Source organism: Mastomys coucha, unplaced genomic scaffold (genome assembly GCF_008632895.1).
Source record: "Mastomys coucha isolate ucsf_1 unplaced genomic scaffold, UCSF_Mcou_1 pScaffold22, whole genome shotgun sequence".
Lineage (NCBI taxonomy): Eukaryota > Metazoa > Chordata > Mammalia > Rodentia > Muridae > Mastomys > Mastomys coucha.
Genome location: NW_022196905.1, coordinates 201,548,582 through 201,572,585, shown reverse-complemented (window position 1 = coordinate 201,572,585; position 24,004 = coordinate 201,548,582). Strand labels below are relative to the sequence as shown.

The window sequence follows — 24,004 nt, the reverse complement described above, 5'->3', positions numbered from 1 at the left end:
AGGAAGGAAGAATGTTATTGAAAGGAATTTGCAGTGGCAGTGAGTATGTTCAAAATCCATACCATAAAATTTTCAAATAATTAATAAAAACATTATTAAATATTTTTTTTGAAAAGTTAATAAAATCACAGCTTAGAAATTGAAAAAGAAATGAAACTAGTGTTGGGCACCTCAAAGCATCTGGGCATTAATAATAATTAATCAGAAAATAAACCATTAACTCAGTGCCTAATCGGCTTACCTTTCCATGAGTCATCAGCTTTTATAAAAGGTTACACTTCTTCATTATTTGGCTAATGTATTTCCTTAAGTCAATGCATAGGCAGGGGCTTGGGCTAGTGGTTCTATTTACTTTGTGTAATAATTCTATCTATTTACATATGATTGATAGCCAAGTATAAATACTGTGTCTTGAGTCATGCTGTTCCTGATTTGCCTCTGTACTTTCTTGCCTGAGATATTTGGTCAGGCAGATATATTTAAATCTGGAACTACAGTGAACCTCAGGCATTCTGGTCTCAGAGGGAACAACTCCATGAAGCGGGACCTTTCCTGGAATCCTTGAGATCTACCTTGGTTACTTCCTCTCTTCAAAATGTTTTGCGGGGAATACGTGAGTACATTAGTTATTTCTACAAAACTTTTTAGTCTTTTAAGAATTAAGTTACTTGGCATTTTGAAGGGGAAATATTAGTTTTAATTTGTCTTCATTAAAATTTTAATTAGTTATTGTCCAATATAACTATTAAATAGAGTTAATATTATTAAGCCTTATATATTATTCTATTATAATTAAATTGCCTCTACTTTAATAAGTAGTCTGACTCATAATCATGACTGGTTATACTAAAAATTAATTTTCATGTTTATTTCTTAATATAGGAAATTAAAATAATGCTGAATGCAACTCTTCATTTTGAATGAGTATCTGTTAAACTTACTGTCATTTTAACTTAGGTCCATTTTTCCTTATATAAATTATTTCAGTACAAACCCTCTGCTAGGCCATTATCTTTGGAAGAATCAACAGAGAGTCATCTGTGTATGCACAGATTAATAAGTATCCATTTCATATGGTAGTTTTATTACATATCTATACTGATGAGGACTGTCTTAAATCTATACTAAAACTATTCTCTAGAAAAGTTTTATGCCAGAGATTCATGAATTCAGCAGAAAATTATTTTCTTTACTTATATGCACAGCATTCATTCCTAGAAATTTTGTTTATCTATTTTGTTTTTCAAGACAAGAACTGAATAAGCCCTTCAAATGTGACCACTTTCTATCATTATTGGTTTGGCAGTTTACATCTGTAACTTTAAAATCTCATATACAGTCAAAAGCTGTCATTATCTTCATTAATTATATCATAGTTATACTTGACTATGGAGAAATTAAAAGTGTTCTATAGCTCAACACCAAAACATAATGAATCAATTTATGAAAATCTTTAGTTTCTACCTTTTTGATTTAAGTAAAATTATGATAAAGTATATAATGTTATATCTTGTATCAGTCTTATACTATTACTTATACCATGTTAACAAATGTTTTTAAATAAACTTTTATGATATTTGTTCTAAACTAGAGATTAAAAGGTATCATTACATAAAAGTTTTAAGATATACAATTTGCTTTACTTGTATAACCAATAAAATATGAAAATTAAAGAGGTACATTTAACCTCAACTACACCTTATTTAAAGATTTTGATTAACTGTATTGTAGAGGAGTGTTATAAACTTTTATAACAATCACAATATGAATGGAGAATAATATGAGTTTAAGTCTTACATCATCAATGTCATTATAGTATGAACAAATTTCCATTCTTACGATATTTGGACCAAGTATCTAGGATTTGATGTTAAGGCAATATTTAAGGGCAATTTCATCATTCAGTCTCCATTTTGCATGGGATGTCTTCAAACAGGAAACAAGTTCTCCATCAAGAGAGTTCCTATTTTCTAATAGAGATAATAACTGACTAGGTTGACTATTGACTGATCAATTGAAAGTAGACTACTAAACCTTCTACTTAGCAGTTCTGGTTTATAATCTTGATATTTAAACATATGTTTGGTATGCACAAATAACATTTTTGATATCTACAGAATAGTACAGCACTGTCAAACATACATCAACCAAGAAGTAGTAACATAAAAAACTAGCTATGAATACCAATGTGTAATTTTTTCAATTATTTCTGTAAATCCAGCGTTAGGTAAGTCTTAGTGACTAATGTAGTTCACGAATGTTTCACATGATCAGACGCTAGGCTTACCTTTGACATCACTAATGTGTTTTATTTATGTGCTTATATGTAAGGCATCTGTTGAAGATAAGATTAAATTGGCTACTCAGAACCTGAAATTATTTGACTTAATTAGATATGCCATGTTTCAGGAGGAATAAAGGATATCATATTGAATACTATTAAAAAAATCTCGCTCAAAACAGGATTGCAACCCAGGCATTCCAATATCCACAGAATTCAAGCTCTTTAAACTAAAATGGTCTCTTTAGAATGAATTATGCTGATTATTCTAGGGAAATGTTTGCTAATTTTGTCTTATCCTGTCTTCAACCAGTCCCAGGTGCTTTGTTAGCATAAGACTTTATTTATAGATCCATTGATATGATGATAAGTTTATTTCAATTCTGTTACTTTTCTATTCATCTTGAAACTTTTACATATTTCTACCACATTTATTGGCTGACTGAAAAGCATTAATTATTGCAATATTAAAAACAATAGAACACATTCATACTTGCACATGTCCAATATCTAAATTAACATGATATAATATGCAGGAAATTGAGAAATTATTCCAATTTTTGAGTGCCTACTAAAGAAACTTACAATTATAACTTTATCTAAGTTAGTATCCTCACTTAAATATTTCATGAGAATAAAAATTAATCAGGTAATATTTATAAATTTATTCTAGCTCTTATGAAACATTCTGCTCGGTGATTTCAGAGATAATATTTTAGACTTCCTTAATTTTGAAAAAGCTAGCCCCCTTATATCCAAGCTTAAAATACAAAAACTCAGCAACATTAATTACTTAAAAGTCAGAAAGTTGCAGACACGGGATCATGTCTAACACAAAATAATTTATGTAAGATAGGAAAGACAGGAGAAAGGCAGAAAGAGAGAAAGAGAAAAAAGAGAAACCAATATGATTATTCTAAGGAATTTCCAGCTTTATGTAGGGAAAAATAGTCTAATTGTTCTATAGGTTGATTGATTTACCTATTAGTATTCTATGGTAACAGGAAATAAACCCAGGACAACTAAACTACATCCTCAGCTTTTACTGTATTTTATCCCAAGAGAGGGTCTCACTAAATTTTCCAGTCTGGCCTCAAAAGTTGTGGCATTCTTGAACAGATCTCAGCCTACTGAATAGGCCTCCTCAGTCTCCTGAATAGCTGAAATTACATATGCAAATATTATCAGACAAAGAAAAGATTCCTTGTGAATCCAATTAAGAAATAGAAAACATAACAGAAATATTTTTATAAAGATGCCTCTTACTTCTAAATATGTTTCAAGAGGCAGTGTTCCTATGGACAATGAAATGCTAAATAATTGAGCACAATGAGAATGGAATAAGCATATTCATTTTGGCTACAAATCCCATAAACTAGGAAAAACATCAAGATGCATAATCTGGAAGTAACAACAGACTGGGATGAAATCAAGTGAAAGTTGAGGTTGTTCATATGGCAAGATTATTTTCAAAGCAGAAGTAGAAAGGTTATTTCTGAGAGAAACTTCCCTTCCAGTCCCTAAGTTGGTCTGTTTATCTGTAATATGACTTACTGAGCAAATATTATTAAAAGGTTATTCATATTTCAGATTGCTTTTCACTATCACAAGACTACATTGTGTGAACTTTACACATATGATTCAACAAAAGTTGGGAGCTATGCTGGGTATGGCTTCAACCTTTACTGAAGTCTTGGTGGCATTAATAAATGTTGGAATGAAAAAACTAAGTGCAAGAACATTTTCTCTGGAGTAAAATGTAGGCACACTGTTATACTTTTGAAGGAAAAATGCTTGTTTTATCAACTATTGATTTGCTTTTAGGGTAAGGGCTAGGCAAGCATAAGAATGGTAACTAAGCATTCAGGCAGAAACTTATCATATATCATGTTAGGATCCATGCTCTTCAGGACTTTTTTTTCCTTTGAGTCTACTCACCATTTCTCTAACTTTTAGAGAATGTGAGATTGGGGTAATGTTGCAGGTCTGCAATCTCAGGACTTAGAGAAGCAAGAGTTCAAGATAATCCTGTACAGCATAATGATACTCTGCCAGCCTGGGCTACCTAAGACACTGTCTCAAAATAATACCTACTACTATCTCTTTTTTAACTCTCTTTTTAGAAGTAGTTAATATATATAGCTTAAGGAGTACAGGTAGTACAGAAAACATCCCCAAAGCAAATTACTTTTTTTTTTCAAGTAAATCAATCTTTATTCTTGTCTATTAGAAAGGTGATATGTCATAGACAGAATATTCTGAATCAAGTTCAATTAAAATATAAACCAGATACATCATTCTTTTGTTTCAGAATGTTGAAGTTTGGGTTTTTTGTTGTTTAGTTTTTGTTTTTGTTTTTGAGGTAGAGTTTCACTAGGCCATCGTTACTGTCCTGAAACTCACTATGTAACTCAGGTGGGTCTCAAACTCAGACATTTCTCCAGCTCTGATATCCAAGACCTGGGGTTAAAAGTATAGGCAATCATGATGGAACAGAAACTTATTTTGAATTTATACCTCAACTATTAGCATTAATATAGTTTGTTCATTTAAATGTCAGTTTTAGTTCTCAATCTGAATAAAGAAAATATGCATAACTGCACTGCAATTTTGTTCTTCCTAATTAATCAACCCTGAACAAACAGTACAGGAAAGAAATCATTTGGTTGTCACATATTATGAACTTTTAAAATACTATTAAGTTGTAAGATAAAAGTCTTGAGGAATTGTGTTTGGCTAATAAGAGTCACAGTTACTTTAATGAGTCATGCATTTCTGTAATTGGGTGAGGAGGTAAGAGCAGGAAGAATCTGTTATAGGACATTGCTCAGGGATTTTCTTTTCATCTTGTAGCATAGTCTCACAGACCAACACTTAACTTTCTAAGTACTATAGAATTTGTTTATCAGCAGAAGTCCCTTACAATCAGGAGTAAGCTCAGGCTGACTCACCAAAAAGAAAAAAAATTACAGGAATTTTAAAACTACTTTGGAGTCCATGGTGTCAATCTCAAAGTCATTTAGTCAGTTTTCTTCAGTAATTCACAAACATTACTTTACAGTTTGTAAATATGCATTTCTTATCTAAAGAAGAATAAAAGCTGGAAAATTCTAGGGCTCATTTTCTTGGTCCAATGTCACATGGATCACCACTCATATATTCTCCTATGTGTTATAGAATTCTTTTATCTATTTGTATGTAAGTATGCATCTATGAATATGTGTTCATGCATGTATTATGTATGTCTGTATGTATTTACTTATTTATTTATCTACATACATCCTTTCTGTTGTGGCATCAAACAAGTCTTTCAGACATTCTAGTTAATTATGCCAGCAGGAAATAGAAAATAATTAGACTTTCACAAGTACCATGTACAAAACATAAAACTAATTTGTACACACTATTGTGTGCTTATTGTATGGCTGTTATAAATCAAGTAAGAATCAGTTTCATTCACAAGCTGCTTCAGATCTCTTTTTCATCTTTATGTTGAGGCAATCTATTAAAAAAAGTAACATGATACCTCAGTATGTTTATCATTCTGATTCATAATCGAACATTGGAACTATTTTGTTTCAAAGAAGTAGAAAGAGAGATCCATAGTTAGACTTTGCAGATTTTGAAAAGGGAAAGCACTTTAACTCCAGCAGACTCATTGATGTGATCTGTGTGTTGCTAGTGTTTGGAATAAATAAGCAAATCATATTGTCTCTTAAAACTGGGTCATTCTTTTTCTTACTGCCATCATTTCAATAGCAATCTTCTCAAATCAGTGTTCAATTCCTCGGAGATATTGAAAATATGTGTATATCCCCTCCCAGGCATTCATTCTGTGGCCAGTCTCAGAATCTCACTATTTTAAAGGGTTAAGAAAAAAACTGACAGTGGTTCTGAGAAACAGAGGCACTAGTACATGGGGGCATGGGCTCCTTCTGTGTATCTTTCATTTGTTATTGTGCAGACTTCTGGATGTTTAATCAAGTATGCAACTGGAATATAGAAAAGCAAATATTCACAGTGACTGCAATAGTCATATTCAAGAACCTCGAATGATAAGGGAACTAGGGCTGTGGATATGGGGATGTTGTGCATGTATAACAAAAGTCACAACTGAGTCTTTCTCAGCTAATCAGTAGAGCTCCTTCCTCACTATTCTATTCCCTTACAGCACTGACTCTCTTTCTTCCCATATATTACAAATGCTAGGATTAGTATTCATGGATCTTCAGATCTTTCTTCATGCTATTCAGTACATCAGATCTTTCTTTGTGCTATTCAGTGATTTACAAATTCAGAGGTTAGTGGGCAGGATTACATATAGAATATTATGTCAGTAATAAAAAGGTAAGGTTTGTCCCTTCTTAGGTATTGCACACCTTTCCTTTCTCATAACAGATACAAGAATACAAATTTATGACTCATTTTGTTTTCCTTCTTTCTTTGTCCATGTATGTGTGCACGTATACACACATATATACAAACACACATATATATAGTGTGTATGTGTGTGTGTGTGTGTGTGTGTGTGTGTGTGTGTGTGTGTTGGGGGGGGGCGGACCACAGACCAACCTCTGCTATTATTCTTCAGGTGCCATTTATCTTGTTTTGTGAGACAGGATCTTTCACTGGCCTGGAGCTCACCTAGTAGGTTGGGCTAGATGGCCAACCCCTTCTACCCACACCCCCCCAAACTCCAACCATATGCCTGGGACTATTAATTCAAGTCACTGACCATCCCTGAAACTTCAGGTAGGAGCTAGGAAAAGAACTCAGGTACTCTCAAACTTGCAATTGCAAATATTTTACACAAAGATTTATCTTCCTAGCCTATATTTTCTTTAATAATTGTATTTCATTGTTGAGAAAATATTCATAGAAAAACTCATGTCATTTAAACTTTGTTATTTGAAAGAACTAAGTGGGTGGAGGAAACTTTTCAGACTGGTGGAATGATACATTATAATTGAAGGCATCTAACTAACTTCTACAGCCTTAGTCAAATTTTTATTGAGTGGCTCCCCTATCATGCTGCCCAGCAGCCCAAAGAAACATGTAGACTGGATAACTTTTATAAACTTTAGTTTCTCTGGCCATGTAGCCTCCTCTTCCCTCAGTCCATTTAATTCTACATATAATTCATACCTCTGCCTGAAATGAAAAGAGATTCATTACAGAGTATTGAATATGTGAAATTATCTGCCCCTTCTCTCTGGCAACATAAGAGGTGGGATATTTCAGATAGTTATAGCTATAGTAGTATGTCACCTTTCAACTCACAACTTTGCTCCCTCTGGAAGTTCTCCACTCAAGGTAATTCTAGTTTATCTGTATTCTGGTGTGTTTCCCCCATTTAAATGCAGCTATGACCTATCTCCTCCCTACGACCCTCATTCTTATTCCCATGTTTCAAGCTGAGACTCCTCCAGCATCATTGACACATTACGGTTAGAAACTAAATTCAGAGCAATGTACTAATACATGGCCAATAGAATCCCATTTATGGATTTATGAAAATAGACTTGAACCTAAAACCAAGGCACTTTGTTTTGAGAAACATTTAAATTCATACAGAAGTCATACAAATAATTTAACACTGGAGAGAGGGCTCAGTTGTTGAAGGCATTTGTTCTTGTAGAGGACCAATGTTTGGTTCCTAGCACTCACATGTCAGCCCACAACTGAAATGCTGGAGAATTTTAGAACTTTAAAATAAGAGCATTTAATAGAAATGTATCAGTAGAACTGTATAATGTATAACCTTTACCTAAAAGGGCATAGAAAACCACTGTAACCAGCCAAGAATATAGACTAGCTAGTTCCAGGAACCTGGCTAACTCAAAGCCTCAGGGCTCTGGTTCCCAAGACCTGTCCCTCCAGACTGATCCACAATGAGGGTGGAAGTAGGAATGAAGGTCTAATGGTTTACAAGGCTCTCCACCCTGCCAACCGGTAGACGAAGATTACATTCCTAGAATGAATATGTTCCCCTCCCTAACTGACTGAATACCTTGGGTTAAAATTCCCCCTTACTCCCCCTGGTTTGTGACTTTTCCCTTTAAATACCCCTTACTCCTTGTACTTTGGGTCAAACTCCTCTGGTCTGCAAGGTTATGAGATCAACCCCGGTACCAGCCTATCCCAAATAAACCTCATGCACTTGCAGCAAGATCGATCTCTTGTGAGTTATTGGATGGTCATGTCACCCCGAGACTTGAGTGAGAGTCTCCCGAGCTCCAGGGTCTTTGACAACCATCTGTAACTCCAGTTTCAGGGGGCTTGACACCATCTTTTTACTTCCCTGGGCACTGGGTATGTACATACTATATAGACATACATGTACGTGAAAAACTCATACATATACACACACAATTAATAAATATAACTTTTTAGTGATTTAGACTACCAATTGTCCGTTCTCCAGCTCAATTTATATTTAATGAAGTCATCAAAACTAGAATATTATAACAAACTGAGTAATAGTATCTAAACCACCAAGTTTTCTGTACTGTGTGAACAATTATTCAAACATATTGCATCTTATTATATCTTTTATCTCTAACAATCTCTGATAAATCCTTAGTTTTTCCTTCAATTTTCTGACTTTGACTCTTTTAAAGAATTATGAATAAAATGTCTTTTAACTCAGAATTCTCAGATATTTTTCTTAATTAGAGTCTACTTGTGCTTTGTTCAAAAGAATAGTATGAATGAATTGTGTTCTTTCCAGTGCATGCTATGAGAGGGATCACAGTATCAACCCATCAGTCCTGGATATGATCACTTAATTGCAGTGAACTTGGTAAGATGACTATGTACAGATGTCCCACAAAATAGGATGATGTTTCTTTGTATTAGCAAGTAAATGCTTTAAGAATATTTAATGGCCTTCTTTCACTCTAAATTTCATATTGCCAGTTTAAGCATCCATATTAAGGTTTATTTTCTAATTCTCATATATTTTCAATTTTTAATAACTGAAAACCTTTTTCTGAGGAAGAGATATAGGCATAATCCTTTTTATTGACATACTAATATATTAAGCATGAAAAGACATTCATCTCCATCTTTAAATGTATACTCCTACAAGTATTTGTCTATTTCCTTCGAACTATTCTGCCTATAGTTATTCAAAACTATAAAGTCAACTCTTACTTTTTATTACATTTGTTGCGTGTATACATGTGTGCGACTGTGTATATGTGACTTTGTATGTGGATGTATGTATGTATATGAGAGTGTGAATATATGTGTGTGTGAGGGGGGAGAGAGAGAAGAATAAGGAGGGAGAAGAGAAGGAGGAGGAGGAGGAGGAGCAGGAGAACAAGAAGACATCAACTATCAGAAGCTGCTTTTTTCTGCTCAATAAACTTACTACTAAGTGCCTTTATCTTCTGAGTCATTGCACTAGCCCTTGATACCTTGATACCAGATACCTTTTATTTTTATTTTCTGAGCTTTCTGTTGCTTCTACTATAAGATATAACAATCTCATTTTTTTTATTTCTTCTGTATTTGACATAGAATTCACTGCTTTCCCAAATTTTTCTGATTTGTTGAACTTAACTCTGATATCTGAAAATCTGAATATTAAATGTGTTTACTGGAGTAACTGTTGTTATAATCTATTAGTGGACAAGGCAACAAATTATGTACCCATTTGTCTACATATAATTATATTCATTTCTATGCATGAACACAAATATATATATGCCTGCATGTTAATGTAACTTTTATTTGCCTGATGTCACTGTCATCTCAGAGCCTAACTGCTAAATACATTCACCCTTTTCTAGTTCTTTGTGAACTCTGGCTGGCTGGTTCAATTTTTCTGTCCTTGCTCAAACTCCTTTCCAAACTGACTGGTTCAACCTGGCTTTTCTCTGTTTCTTACTGAATTACTCTGCTTAGCCTCAACCTAAATGTGGCAATCTGTTCTAATCTTCTAGCTCCTTCTTAGGTTGTGGTTTAAACTGCCTCTGCTGATTTGCACTAAACATCATCAATGCACAAAAGAATGCAACTCAACTATACTGCATTGCCCTGCACTGCACTGTACTCACTGCACTGATTCCCAGCTGTCTCAACTCCACTGCACTGATCTCACTGGTGAACAGAACAGACTGACTCTTTCTCCCTACGCTGCTCTGAAATAGCTTTTCTCCTGAGAGTTAAATATATTCTATCTCTGACTTATTCTGTCAAATCTTTCTCTGATTCATCACTTTGTCTGTCCCTCAGAAGTCACTCTTTGGGATTAAAGGTATGTACCAAAGGACTCAAGCCAGGTAGATTAAAGGGCTGTACTAAGGGCATGTCTATATTCCAGCTGGATCACACAGACTTAAAAGGCATTTCACTGTGATCAGAGGAGCCATGTATGCATACCTGTATGTATCTGCCTGGCTAAAGACCATTCTCTATCTACTCACTCATCATATATCTTCATTCTATTACCTTTGACATAATCAATGTCACTATTTTATTCCTCCTATTTTTAACTTCTTTCTCAGTCCAGAAAAAAAAAAAGTATCAGTATTTTAAGTCAATTTGAGTATTTTCTCTACCTAGGTTTAGGTTAAGCTTAAATATTATTATGCTATTTGCTTAGAAACAAATTTTTATTCTTGGTTTACCACCTCAAGTCAAAAATACCATTTTCCAAAAATTGACTAGAACACATGGGAAAGTGTCCTCCATTATGTTTTGTAGAAGAAAGTCCACAGTAGTGGTATTATTTTTTTGTTGCAAAAGAAACCTTGAATGAAACAGTACAGGCCTGGCATTTCCCTTGATGAAAGATTTTCAGCTAGTAGTTTCATTTCCTTGGAACTATTAGGCTGTTCAGATTATCTGTCAACAACCAGCCTTGGCTTGGAAATAGGTCCTAAGGAATTTGAGAACAGCAAATGAAATTACTCCAAGTCAAATCGTGGGTACAAGCTGACAGCCTGAGTCTGCTTGAGACAGATTTCCAGCTAGATCTCTGCTTGAGACAGGTCTGTGCTAGAGACAGCTTTCTGCCAGAAAGAATTCTCTTCTAGAGACTGCTCTCTCATAATAGAAAAAATTCTAAAAGCTCTTTGGATAGCTCATGGGTTTTCTGATCAAAGTCAGAAAATATGTTTAAAAGAAAATTCCTAGATTTTCAGGCCAAGTCAGAAATCCTATTTAAAAAAAAAAAAATTCTGAAAGTAATTATTGGATTTTCAGATCAAAATGAGAAAGCCAGGAAAAATCTAAAGAGCTATGTTAGCTCCCCAAGCAGCTCTTTCTCTGGGTTGTTATCTCTCTAGCAAGCCAAGCCCAGGTTTTTTATTTACATATCAATTCAATCATTTCCTCGACCTAAGCCCCTTGATTTTTAGAAAGAGACAAGGAGCACATTTCTTTTTAACACTGCAAATGAATCCAGAGATCTGCCTGCATTTGTGAGCACAAACAGTAATTTTAGCTGGGTGAGATTGCATCCTGAAATTACCATTCCTACCTTTCCTGGGCCTGGGCCTGGAGGTAAACTCCCTCTGTCCCAGGCTGACCTTGAACTAAGGAATTGTAAGCACAATAAACTTAACTGGGTAGAATCTTGCCCTTCAACCATGACTCCTGAAATCTATCTCCTTCCTTAGTGTCTTCCTGACAAGCTGCATTATTAGTGCAGCTGCCTTTGTTTGTTTAGGTACATGAAGCTCCTTATGCAATTCATATTTTGCACAGTTGAGAAATTATGTATTCTTGAACTCATGTTTTCAGAGTTCTCTCCCACAGCCTTAAGGGTGGTCTTGAACGTTTCAGCCTTTAACATTTGGCTGAGACATTAAAGACACCCTTACCTCCCAGACTCATGCTGCTTCTAATTATCATGGAGTCATTAACCTCAGCAGGGAGACTGAAAGACCCCCAGAGCTTGGGAGACCCTCACTCAAGTCTCGGGATGACATGACCACTCAATAACTCACGAGAGACCGATCTTGCTACAATCACACGAGGTTTATTCAGGCCAGATCCGGAGTCGAACACGTAGCCTAGCAGGTCAGTGGAGTTCGACCCAGACCACAAGGAGTAAGGGATATTTAAAGGGAAAAACCACAAACTACGTGGGGGTGCAGGGGTTACCAAGGAAACATAGCAAAAACCAGTGGAAAATTTCGGAGGGACCCAATCCATGCTTTAGTCAGGGTCAGGGTCACAAGGAAAACATCCTGCATACTCATTATTTTCAAGAATATGGCTTTATCATTGTCATTATCACTTACTTTGTGATTGACCACTCCCTAGAAACACCTTGATGTCTGCCTTTGTGGAGGGACTGGTTTCTTGAACTAGCAGGCCTACATTCTTGGCTCGTTACAGAGGTTTCCCATGCCCTTTTAGGTAAAGGTTATGCATTATACATTTCTATTAAATGCTCTTACTTAAAATTCTAAAATTCTCCAGCCTGTCAAGACTATTTCCCCAGAGAGGACTATGAAGTTAAAAAAAAAAAATTAATACAAACAAGCTTCATGTGCACCAACTATCAACATGTATGGAGGCCCACACACTGCTGGCTTTGTAGCAGAGGTGGAAAACCACATCACACTGTCCCTTCCATGTTGCTATGCAGGACTCAGCAATTATCTTGTATTTAGGAGACAGCAGGCTTTCTTACTCATCTTTTGGCACTGGACTACACTTAAGCAGAAAGTAAGTTAACATTACAAGAAAAGAAAATTGAAGAGCACGAATCTTTATAGATACAGCTGAAAATATATACAATCTAAAAAATATACAAATGTGGTAATATATAAAAAAGAATCTAAAAGGGAAAATTGAGAGGAGTTATCTTAATAGAGAATGGTAGTATCAACAGTGAGACACCAGTGAATATATCACATCTTCTTAGTAAATTAAAACAAGAAGGTCTTGTAGTCTTCAAAATCAAATGCAAAAATAGAATTTGATAAACTTAGCACTACTGATGTTCAAAACTCTCAGTAAACTTGAACGAAACACAAATTCCCTTGCCTTTATTTAAAAAAAAAAGATACCTATACATAACCCCTACAACCAACACACCTAGAGGTAGAATATCAAAGTACTTATCTTCGTTGCTTTGTCTACACTACCAGTCTTCACAGACTGGAATCAAAGCAAAAATGTCTTCATTAGGAATTTAATACAATTTCTTTTTAATATTAAAATATCATAAACAAAATACAAGTACAATACACTGTAAAACCCTGGGCTTAAAGCCATCACTCTCTTGTTTTGTGCTAAAATTATTATACCAATGGCTATTCATAAATTTTGAATTGTTATTTTTGCATATATAAACCTTTGCAATGGGAACACTCACCTTACTTTATACTCTCTCGTTGATAGGATTTATTATACCACTCATAATAAAGTTTGAGAAGCATGTGTAAAACTGTTGTACAGTATTTGTTTTCAAAGATAAGAAAATAACAACATCAGAAATGATTTTATAAGTTGTAAGAAAGAGTAGATTATTAAATAAGAAGTTATTCAACTAGGAAACAAATTCCATTGACTATGTTCAAAGATATGAAAAGCATGAAAAAGTATCTGATACACTATGTCTTCTAGTGTCTTTGATTAAAATTCTCAACAATTCGTTGTACTGAGAAAATAAATTATTTTTGTTTTCCAGAGATTTCATCATTACAAACTTGGTTATATTAAATATTTATTCATTTTCTAATGTTTTAAAAATGTTATTCTTTATCATGAGGCTTGTTATGTAGTAAAAATTCAGTTATTGCTGGCTATTAATTTGCATTGATTTTAAACATCAATATTAATAATATTGAAGTGTATCTCCCATCTACTTCTGTCCATTGATTCTACTTTCATTGGTTAAAATCACTCCTGAGTATTAGTCATAAAATAATGGTCAATTAGTATTTTCCTTTCCCTTTCTTTTAAGTTGTCATTTTGCTGGATTTAAGACTTTTGAGTGCTAAACCTTTTCCTTAGAGTTCTATAAGGGATCAAGTGTATATTCACATTTAATATTAAATAAAATTTGATGCCAATTTATTTCCTTAGTAAGTGACCTAAATGTGTCTAAATGTAATGACATAAGCATTAACTTTAATCTTTTTATTAATATTCACCAATATGAAATTATTACACTACATTCTTAATGATATGATCTTTTAATTATCTGAAGATTTATATCCTTACTTTCTTTTCGTGTCTCTGTCATTTCCAGTATGCAGATATTTGTTGTGAATGCAAGAAATCTACTTGGGGTTAGGTAAACTTGTGAAGTGGGAGTTTAGGGTTTCAGAGACAAGGATTTCAAGCAAATGATTTAGTTTCCTAGACTCCTGTAGCAAACCATAGAGGACACACTCCACAGCTCAGACACACATAGTTTCATGCTCCTCAAGTTTCAGGGTTCTAAGAATCTACAGATAATTCCATTAGCCTGAACTTAAGGTATCAGCAAAACTAGTTTCTGCTGGAGACTCTAAGAAAGAGATTTTTTGCCTTTACCAGCTTCTAAAGAACACATATTCCTGGGTCATGTTTCCTCCATGCATATTCAAAGTTAGCAGAAAAAATTCTTGCTTCTATTATCCCGTTGACTCCCCTCCATTTTTAACAGTCAAATCTCCCCTGGACTCCATCTTATGAAGCCAGTCATACTTATGATTTATTCAGACAATCGGAAAGCAACTGTTCAACCTTGTGACATTTAATTTTATAGTACTTAAAAAGTCGATTTGCTGTGAAGGTAATATTCACAGGTTCCAGGCATTAGAAAGTAGATATCATATGCTTTTAAAAGTAAGCAGCATTTGAAGTTTTCTATTTTACTATAATTAGTTTGAGTTTAGTACCCTTCTATTGAGGTAAAGTTATTTGCAATTACGTCTTCCTGAAAATTGTTTCCTATAAATTAGCTAAGATATTTTGCATGTTAATTTTTAAGAGGCTGTGTAAATGAGATCAGATTCTTCTCTGTCTCTCTTAAATTCCTGAACATCTAACTGCTAAATTAGAAAGAATTTATATTCACTAATTTAGTAATTGGACCTTATCTATAAATAGTTCTCCATCAATTTTGAAAAATATATGATTGCCCTACCTCAATATCACTAGCTGTAGCAGTAATAATAAACTAGCCATCTGTTTATCAAATTTTATTTGAATTGAATAAAATATAAATACTTTCTTTGCAAGATATAAACTGAAGTCATAATGCCCTTTTACTCAGAAATTAGATTCATAAAAAACATATCTCAGTGACTGCTTTGCTAAAAAATCTTCATATGCTTGAGAATGCAGAAAATAAGGTTAATTTTTCTTTCACTCAAAGTTGAATTTTTTTTTCCTGAGATTAATTAGTTTAGGGAATATCTAGCCAGCACAGGCATGGTTTGATTTTTTTTTTTTTACCCTTGAAGAAGAGTTGGAGTTTATTAAGAGAATTTAATATAGATTTTAACCTCTTGGGTTGAAAGAAAAGTAGTTAAAAGAAGAAGACACAGCTAAAACATTGGCATGACTCTTTCAAAGGAAAGGGCCATGCTATGCCCTCTTAATAACAGGTAATTCTGATGTGGAGCAGCTTGATACTTTCATTCATTCAAGTGCCATCAACAAATTATGTTGCCAACCAATCTACTGGGGATTCAATACAGCAGATAACTTCACATTGGGATTATGCAGATAATTTAAAGTGAAATATTAGATATTTTAAAATATTGAGAACCCAACCACTGGAAAATTACATTTGTTTGTCTTTCCTTTTTCCAGTATTCCCTCTAACATACATATATAAATAAATAAATAAATAAATAAATAAATAAATAAATACATACATACATACACACACACACACACACATACACACACAAAACACTGAGAAAGATGCATGCACATACACAGAAATGCACACATGCAGATAATATCAATATCACTTATATAACTTTGTGGTTTTTCTGTAGAGACCTTTAGAAATGGAAATATATTTTCTTTTATATACATGAGAAACCCTTGTCCATAGAATATATCATCCTACAATAATTAGTGCTGTAATGAAAATGGAGCTAACTATGAAGTTAAATTTGAATTTGAGGGTTTTCTTCATAACACACCATCAGTGTGCTCTTAAGCAACTTAGCATCATAGACTTCTCATATGTGAAGAACACAAATAGAGTAAGCCCCTTAAGACTGCTCATTGGGATGCAGATGAAAATAGAAAACACTTAGAAAATAAGCTGCTCATATGAGTGATCAATTTTAGAGAAGACTACTGGGTAAATTAAAGATCTCCATCCTGGTTAGTTTTTTTTTCCCATCAACTTGACAGAAGCTTGAGTGAGAAAAGATCACTTCAATTGAGGAAATATCTCCATCAGATTGTGTACAGACACTATGTAGGATATTTTCTTGATTACTGGCTGATATGAGAGCGCTCAGTCCATTGTGGGTGGTACCACATCTGAGTAGGTCATCCCGTGTTGTGTAAAATATCAGGGTGAGAAAAACCTGAGGAACAAGCCACTTAGTAGTTTTCCTCAAAGCTCTTGCTTTGATTTCTGCCTCCAGTTGCGACCTTGAGGTCTTGCCCTGTCTCCCCTTCATGCTTGACTATGAGCTGTAAGATGAGATAAAACCCTTTCCTCTCCAACTTGCTTTAGGTCATGATGTTTAACACAACAATAAAAAATTAATGTCCTTGTGGAATTTGGACATCATTCTGATATATAAAAATTATTTGATTCCACATTATATTTAAGGGAGTATATATTAAGGGAGTACACATTTTAGTGGCACTGGGAAGTTACAATTTAAAAGTATTGAAATGCAGAAGAGAAAGCCACAGGTAACAAAAGTACAAGTAGAAAGCATTCTTTGATAAAATCTAGCCGGGCGGTGGTGGCGTACGCCTTTAATCCCAGCACATGGGAGGCAGAGGCAGGCGGATTTCTGAGTTCGAGGCCAGCCTGGTCTACAGAGTGAGTTCCAGGACAGCCAGGGCTACACAGAGAAACCCTGTCTCAAAAAACCAAAAAAAAAAAAAAAAAAAAAAAAAAAAAAAAAAATCTAAAATGACACCATGTAATTGGTAGATCTTGAACTGGGTTTTGAATCTGAGAACAATATAATCCCCTTAGAACAAGTGCCAAAAAATACATTCCAAAACAGTGTCTAGGAAATCATTGTTGAGTGGCCACTTGACAAATATGAATAAAGTTCAACGACTGAAATTTCAGATCTGTGGTTCTTCATAGCAAAACCAATTTGCAGTTTCCCTCCTAGCTGATTGTGCTTCCTATGGGCTCCGTACCAGAAATGAGGTTTTTTTACATCATTCTACTTTTACCACAACAATAAAGAAGGACAATTAGAAATTTCTAAAAAATTTCTCCATACTTTCCATTGTTCACAAACTACTAAATAATTCATGTCTGAGACTGTTTACTAACTTCATATAAAGATACTGATTAGCACATATTTTCTTTATACTATAGAAAAAATTCTATGATTCATAACATTCAGATGTTCTAAAAAGTTAACAAATACATTTACACTATCATTTGAAGATTACTTTAAAAATCAGAACCATTTTTTATATAAAATAACTGAGTCAGGCCTCAAATATGCAAAGGATTTTCCAAGAAAGTGTAGATGAAGACAAATTCATATACAATTACAAATGCAAATTATTCATGATGTTTGGTTGTTTGAGTCTACAAGATAAAAAAATATGCAATTTATCACCAATTTTTTAAAAATTATCCAAAGGTAATTTAAATAAAAATAAAAAGGAAAACATACAGCTTTATAAAATAGTGGATGCAAGGCTACCAATACTCAGGATTCATAGTCTTCTTAACATTGTATAGTACAATTTTTTATTAATTAATTTATTTTTTACACTCCATATTTTATCTCTCCCTGTTCACCCTCAGACTGTTCCATATCCCATACCTCCTCCTCCATGTGGATGTCCCCATCCCCCACCCCACATCCACCAACTGATATGAGGCCCCCAACACACATACAGTAGAGGACTGCCAGGTCTCTGTTCATTCGGAGATGATGCACCTATCATCATTTTTTTAATTAAAAATTGCATCCAGATATGTTAACATATAACATACCTTTAACACACATAAAATGGTGTTTAACAGTCTTCTTACTATATATCGATAAATCTTGCTTTGACTAATTATAAGTGACCAATTCATTTGTTAAATATATTCAAGTGTTTCTAAAGTCAATCTAAAATGCATATCATAGAATATTGGACAATTATAATTTTGTATCTTCTAAAATACTCAGTTTTAAAACACATTTATAATTAAATACATAAATATGCTTTCAGTTCTTTTCATTTTTAGCAGAAATAAATCACATTGGCTCACAGTTTTATATTATACTCTTGATATTAATGAAATATATATCAAACTTCTAGTCAATCTATGTTACTATTTCATGGTAAACAGATCAAGGACTATTGCAAAGCTATGAGGACTAGGAGTCCAATGTGTTCTTAGCCTTATTACCATGGACTACTCTGGTGGTTTCAGTAAGAGTTATTCCCCCATTAGCTCATGTACCTGAACAGTGGTCTCATGTTGGTGGCATTCTTTAGGAATATTATGGAATCTTCAGGAGGTAGAGCTTAATGAAAAACATATAAACATCATTGGGTGCAGGGTTTGAGGGTTGAAGTCTATCCCTTCTTCCTGTTCCTTCTGGTTCCTATTTATGGATGAAAATGCAAAAGATCAAGCCATTAGTATACTGCATTAAATACTCCATTATGGCATAGAGTAGAAAGATGTCCCAAATCCTTACCACTAACTGAGAAGCATGGGCATTTGATAACTTCTGACAAAGAAAGGGACAGTTTTCTTTAAAGATGTAGTCCCTGATTGACCATGCCACAGTATATGGCCCTACTCCCAAGAGTATATGACCATAACAAATTAGACTCAATAGGGAATAAAAAAAGACAACAAGTTGGGGGTTGAGGAAGTAAAGAGGATTTGTGAGGAATTAGGTGGAGGAGTGGGCAGTGTATATTATCAACATGTTTTATGCAGGTTAATTTTGGCAACTTGATTCATCCTGGAGAAGAGACCTCATGTAGGAAACTGCCTCATCAAATTAGCCTATGGAGCATTTTCTTGATTAATCATTGATGTGAGAGAGCCCAGCCCTCTTTGAATAATCTTAGTCCTGGGCAAATGGGTCTAGACTCTAGAATAAAGAACTGGTCCATAACCAATTTTCTATGGTGTTTGCTTCTAGCTCCCACCTTGAGTTTTTGGATTGGCTTCTTCAATGACAGACTGTAAGATCTAAGCCAAATAAACCCTTTCCTCCCCAAGTTAGTTTTCATCACTGCTGTATTATAGCAACATAACTCAAGCTAAGACATATATAAGAAATATGTAAGAAATTATAGAAATAATAAGAAATAAGACATATGTAAGAAATTCCTAAAGAATTAATAAAAGTATTATATATTCTTTAATTTTAATTATTAATTTGATTTGATGTTAAATTTCTATATACTGACTTCCCTGTGAATTTTTTATATGAAAACATATACTTAGACCCAAGCATTCAGTATCTTACACTAAGTCAATCTTTCATGAATATGTTCTGATCACCATACTTAAACTTTCCATGGTAACGATACACACACTGACCATTCTCAGTACCAACTTCCCTGTCACCCTTGTTTTGGTCCTGATTTTGGTGAAATTCTTTCAAGTTTCTTCCAATTTAATCAAAAGTTAAATGTAGATTTGCTTTATGTATTGCTTTTATTGTGCGGAGATATGTTCCTTCTATTCTGAGTTCCATCTGATTTCTTAACATATAGATGTATTAGTTATGAGTTATTCTTTATTTGAGAAATAAATAATATCCTGTAGTAAAAAATATTATTCATGTTTTCTATCTTGTATATTTTATAAGATACTTTTTAATAACTAAGTAATAGAAAAGACATTTGAATAAAGAATAAAAGATGACAGAAATTCTAACATTTGTACACATTTCATATTTGTAATGCTTGTTTGTCTGCTTGATTATTAGTAGATTAATTTTGTTGAATTGTTTCCTGTGGAGACATTAATATCGCTCATGGCTCTTTTGTTGTTCTTACATATAAGTATGCTTTCTTCTATGGATTGCTGTGACTACTGTGATAGTTGCCATTTTCAAAATGCTAAACACTACCCCAAGCCCTAGCTCAAAAGATATTTCATCGCTGGGGGACTCAATAATATTAAAATCATATTACCCATATTGAAAATGAGATACAATGAATTTAAATACTTCTGTACCTATACAATTGCTTAGAGACACAAAAGAAATTTGAGTTCAAATCTCTCTGAGGTCCAAGACAAAACATTTATACACTCTCCTATTCTCTTGAAGTAATTATGTTGATGTGCATGAAATTTACTGTAGCTACATTTTACTATCCAAAAATTTTGTTATGGGCCACAACCAAACAGTATTCCTCCTTTATACAGAATGGTGCTTTGTACGCTACAGGAAATTGTTTGAAATTCGTAATGTTTTTAAAACTTAGCTCACTCATTAACCAAAGAGCTACTAGGCCTTCAGCTAAAGACATATAAAATACTCACTGTGATGAATTTACTTCAAAACAAAGTATACTGTAAAACCTCAAACCTAGGTACTCGAAGATAGTGAACTCCGTATGCTACAGAGTGGATGCTTTGTAAAACTATGGTCTCCTGAAAAATCTGTAAATCTTGAGACTCCATGATAACAGCTTCACACAGCTGTATGTCAGAATCTGCTATATGAGAAGTAGTGTTATAGGCAACTTCACCTACATACAGGTTTTCTTGATTCACTATCACACACAGCATATAATCATATAAATATGGGGCATAGATTTTTAGAATCTCTCTCCAATTTCTGATGAGAGCCCACCTTATTTTCTGTGACAGGCCTGATCATAAACTCCTTTTCCCAGATACAGTATCCTTCACAGCAATATTTTCTCATCAGAAATAAAGATCAAAATCATTCTGTAATATGACTTGAAGTCTAGAGTGATTCCTCCAGCAGTTCTAATTATTATGAGTTGTATTGTTATTTCTGTTATTCAAGATTATTTGGCCTATGATAGGTGTCTTGACATAGATTATATTTTTCAATTTATGTGAATAATTGCATTGGATATTTGCTGGGGATTGCATACAATCTGTACATGATTTTTTATAGGATGAACATTTTCACACATGAAGCATGCCAATCAATGATCATAGAAGGACATTTGATCTTTCAGTATTTTCCTCAGTTTCTCTCTTCAGTGTCTTAAAATTTTCATTGTACAAGTCTTTCATTTCCTAAGATACTTTTATTTTCTTTACTGTGAAGAATGATATTTTTTGGTGGTTTGAATCATAATAGCCTTTATAGAATCTTATGTTTGAATGTTTGATCCCAAGTTGGTGGAACCCTATTTGGGAAGGGTTAGGAGATGTGACCCTCGTTGTATGTCATTGGTTGTGGACACTGAAACTTCAAAACCTCATGCCATTTCCAGTTAGCTCTCTCTCTGTTGCCAATTGTTAACTCAAAATGTAGCTTCTCAGCTATGGCTCCAGTGCCATGTCTGTCTTCTTTCTGCCGTGCTCCCCACTATAATAGTCACAGACTTACCCACTGAAACTCTCAGTTTCAGCCCATAAGTTCTTTCTTTTCGATGTTGTGTTGGTCACAATCTCTTCACAGCAATAGAATAATAAATAAGCTGGTATTGTTCTATGGATTTCTTTATTGCTGTATTTATTATTGTATATATGGAAGGCTGCTAACTTCTGTGTATCAACTTTGTATCTTGCTCCTTTGTTGAGTGTGTTTATCAATTATAGAAGTTTGATGGTGTAGTCTTTGCGATGTTTAATGTATAAAATCATGTTATCTGCAAATGTAAATACCTTGACATCTTCCTTTCTTGTTTTTTTTCTCCATTATGGCCTTCACTTGTCATATTGTTCCAGCTAAGACATTACATTGCTGAATATAAATGAATACACTGGGTATTAGTGTTCATGATTTTTTTAAATGCTTAGCCAGGTCTGAGTTCAGTCAGAGAAGATGCACATAACCCTCAAGAGACTGGAGACCCCAGGGAATTTAGAGGTCTGGTGGGGTGGGAGGTAGGGGGTAGGGATATCGTTGTGGCTGTGGGGAGGTTGGACAGAGAGGAAATATGAGATCAGGAACAGTCAAAGGGTGGACTAGGTGGGGAATAAAATCTGGAGTATAAAAAAAGATTAAGAAAAATTTTAAATACCAAAAATCACAAAATAGGTTTGTATTTGGTTGGTTTGGGCTGGTAACATGTAACAAGTTTAAAATTATTAAGATACTAAATGGTAATTTTTCCAGTGGTGAGTTCACTTCCAATTACTATCAAAGCACAAAAGAAGGTACCTCTTACTTATTCAAAAAATTTTAATAAAAGAAAAAACTATAGAGGACTCTTACAAACTTGAAGCTACTGTGTGATATCATAACAGCAGATATGTTTGTCACCTCCACAAGTGACCCATAATATAAAATATGGGCTGAAGATTATTATGTATCAAATTGATCCACGTATCAAATGTACTACTCTGATAAATGTTAATGAGAGAGGGTGTACATATAGAGATGGGCATAGGGTGCATTATGATAAATCAATATCCATTCACCTAAATATGTTGAGAAGTTAATATTGCCTGAAACAATATATTGTTAAAAATTCTTTCCTCAGTGAATGAAATACAGATATATATTTCATAAAATATAGTGACGACATTATAACCTCACAGTTAAAGTTAAGTGACTAGTACTTAGAATATTTAAATCTAGGATTGAAACACGAAAATGTCTTTGGTTGGTGGTTTAGTCCCTGGGAGCTGAGGGTACTAGTTAGTTCATATTGTTTGTTGTTTGTTGTTCATCCTAAAGAGTACACATGGTGAGACTCATGGCTCCAGCTGTGTATGTAGCAGAGGATGGCCTAGTCGGTCATCAATGGGAGGAGAGACCCTTGGCCCTGTGAAGGTTCTATGCCCAGTGTAGGGGAATGCCAGGGCCAGGAAGCAGGAGAGGGTGGGTTGGTGAGCAGGAGGAGGGAGGAAAAAGGGTTTTATTTTATTTTATTTTATTTTATTTGGAGGGAAAACTGGGAAAGGAGATATCATTTGACATGTAAATAAAGAAAATATCTGAGAAAAAAATAAAAATAAAAAATAAAAAAAAAGAAAATGTCCAAGTTGGAGAGATGATTCAGTAATTAAGAGCATTGCTGTACTTGCAGAGGTCTTGGATTCACTTCCCAGATCATAACTTTTAGAGATCCAGTATGCTTCTCTAACCTGTATATACAAGCTGCACATATATATATTCAAAGCAGAGACACATACATATACAACAAAATAAATAAAACAATGAAGATCTAAATATTTACATTAAAATCTGCTACCTCAGTTTAATTTAATAAATGAAAGAAATATGTGTCTGTTATCCTAATGGCATGTAACCATATGACATTTTGTTAGGCATGAAAGTTAAAATTGGGTGTTTTTACCTAATCAATAGCCTTTATAACTTGGGCTTGACCTAAGAGAATGTTCATTCAGGTTCATGTGCAAAACATTTGAGACCATGGAGGTTATCTGGAAATTCACTGGGGCAATGTAAATGAAGA

At 34.0% G+C, this 24,004-nt stretch overlaps 1 protein-coding gene across 2 annotated transcripts in view; it reads left to right on the top strand.

Annotated features, from left to right (window-relative positions):
- The first annotated feature begins 428 nt into the window (after positions 1–428).
- Positions 429–24,004, top strand: part of Anxa10 (annexin A10) — a 65,132-nt gene continuing 41,556 nt past the window's right edge. For both annotated transcript variants that reach the window (XM_031342917.1, XM_031342916.1), the window contains exon 1: positions 429–613. In XM_031342917.1, the coding sequence (XP_031198777.1) occupies positions 596–613 (18 nt within the window). In that variant the 5' untranslated portion in view covers positions 429–595. The remainder of the gene's footprint in view (positions 614–24,004) is intronic.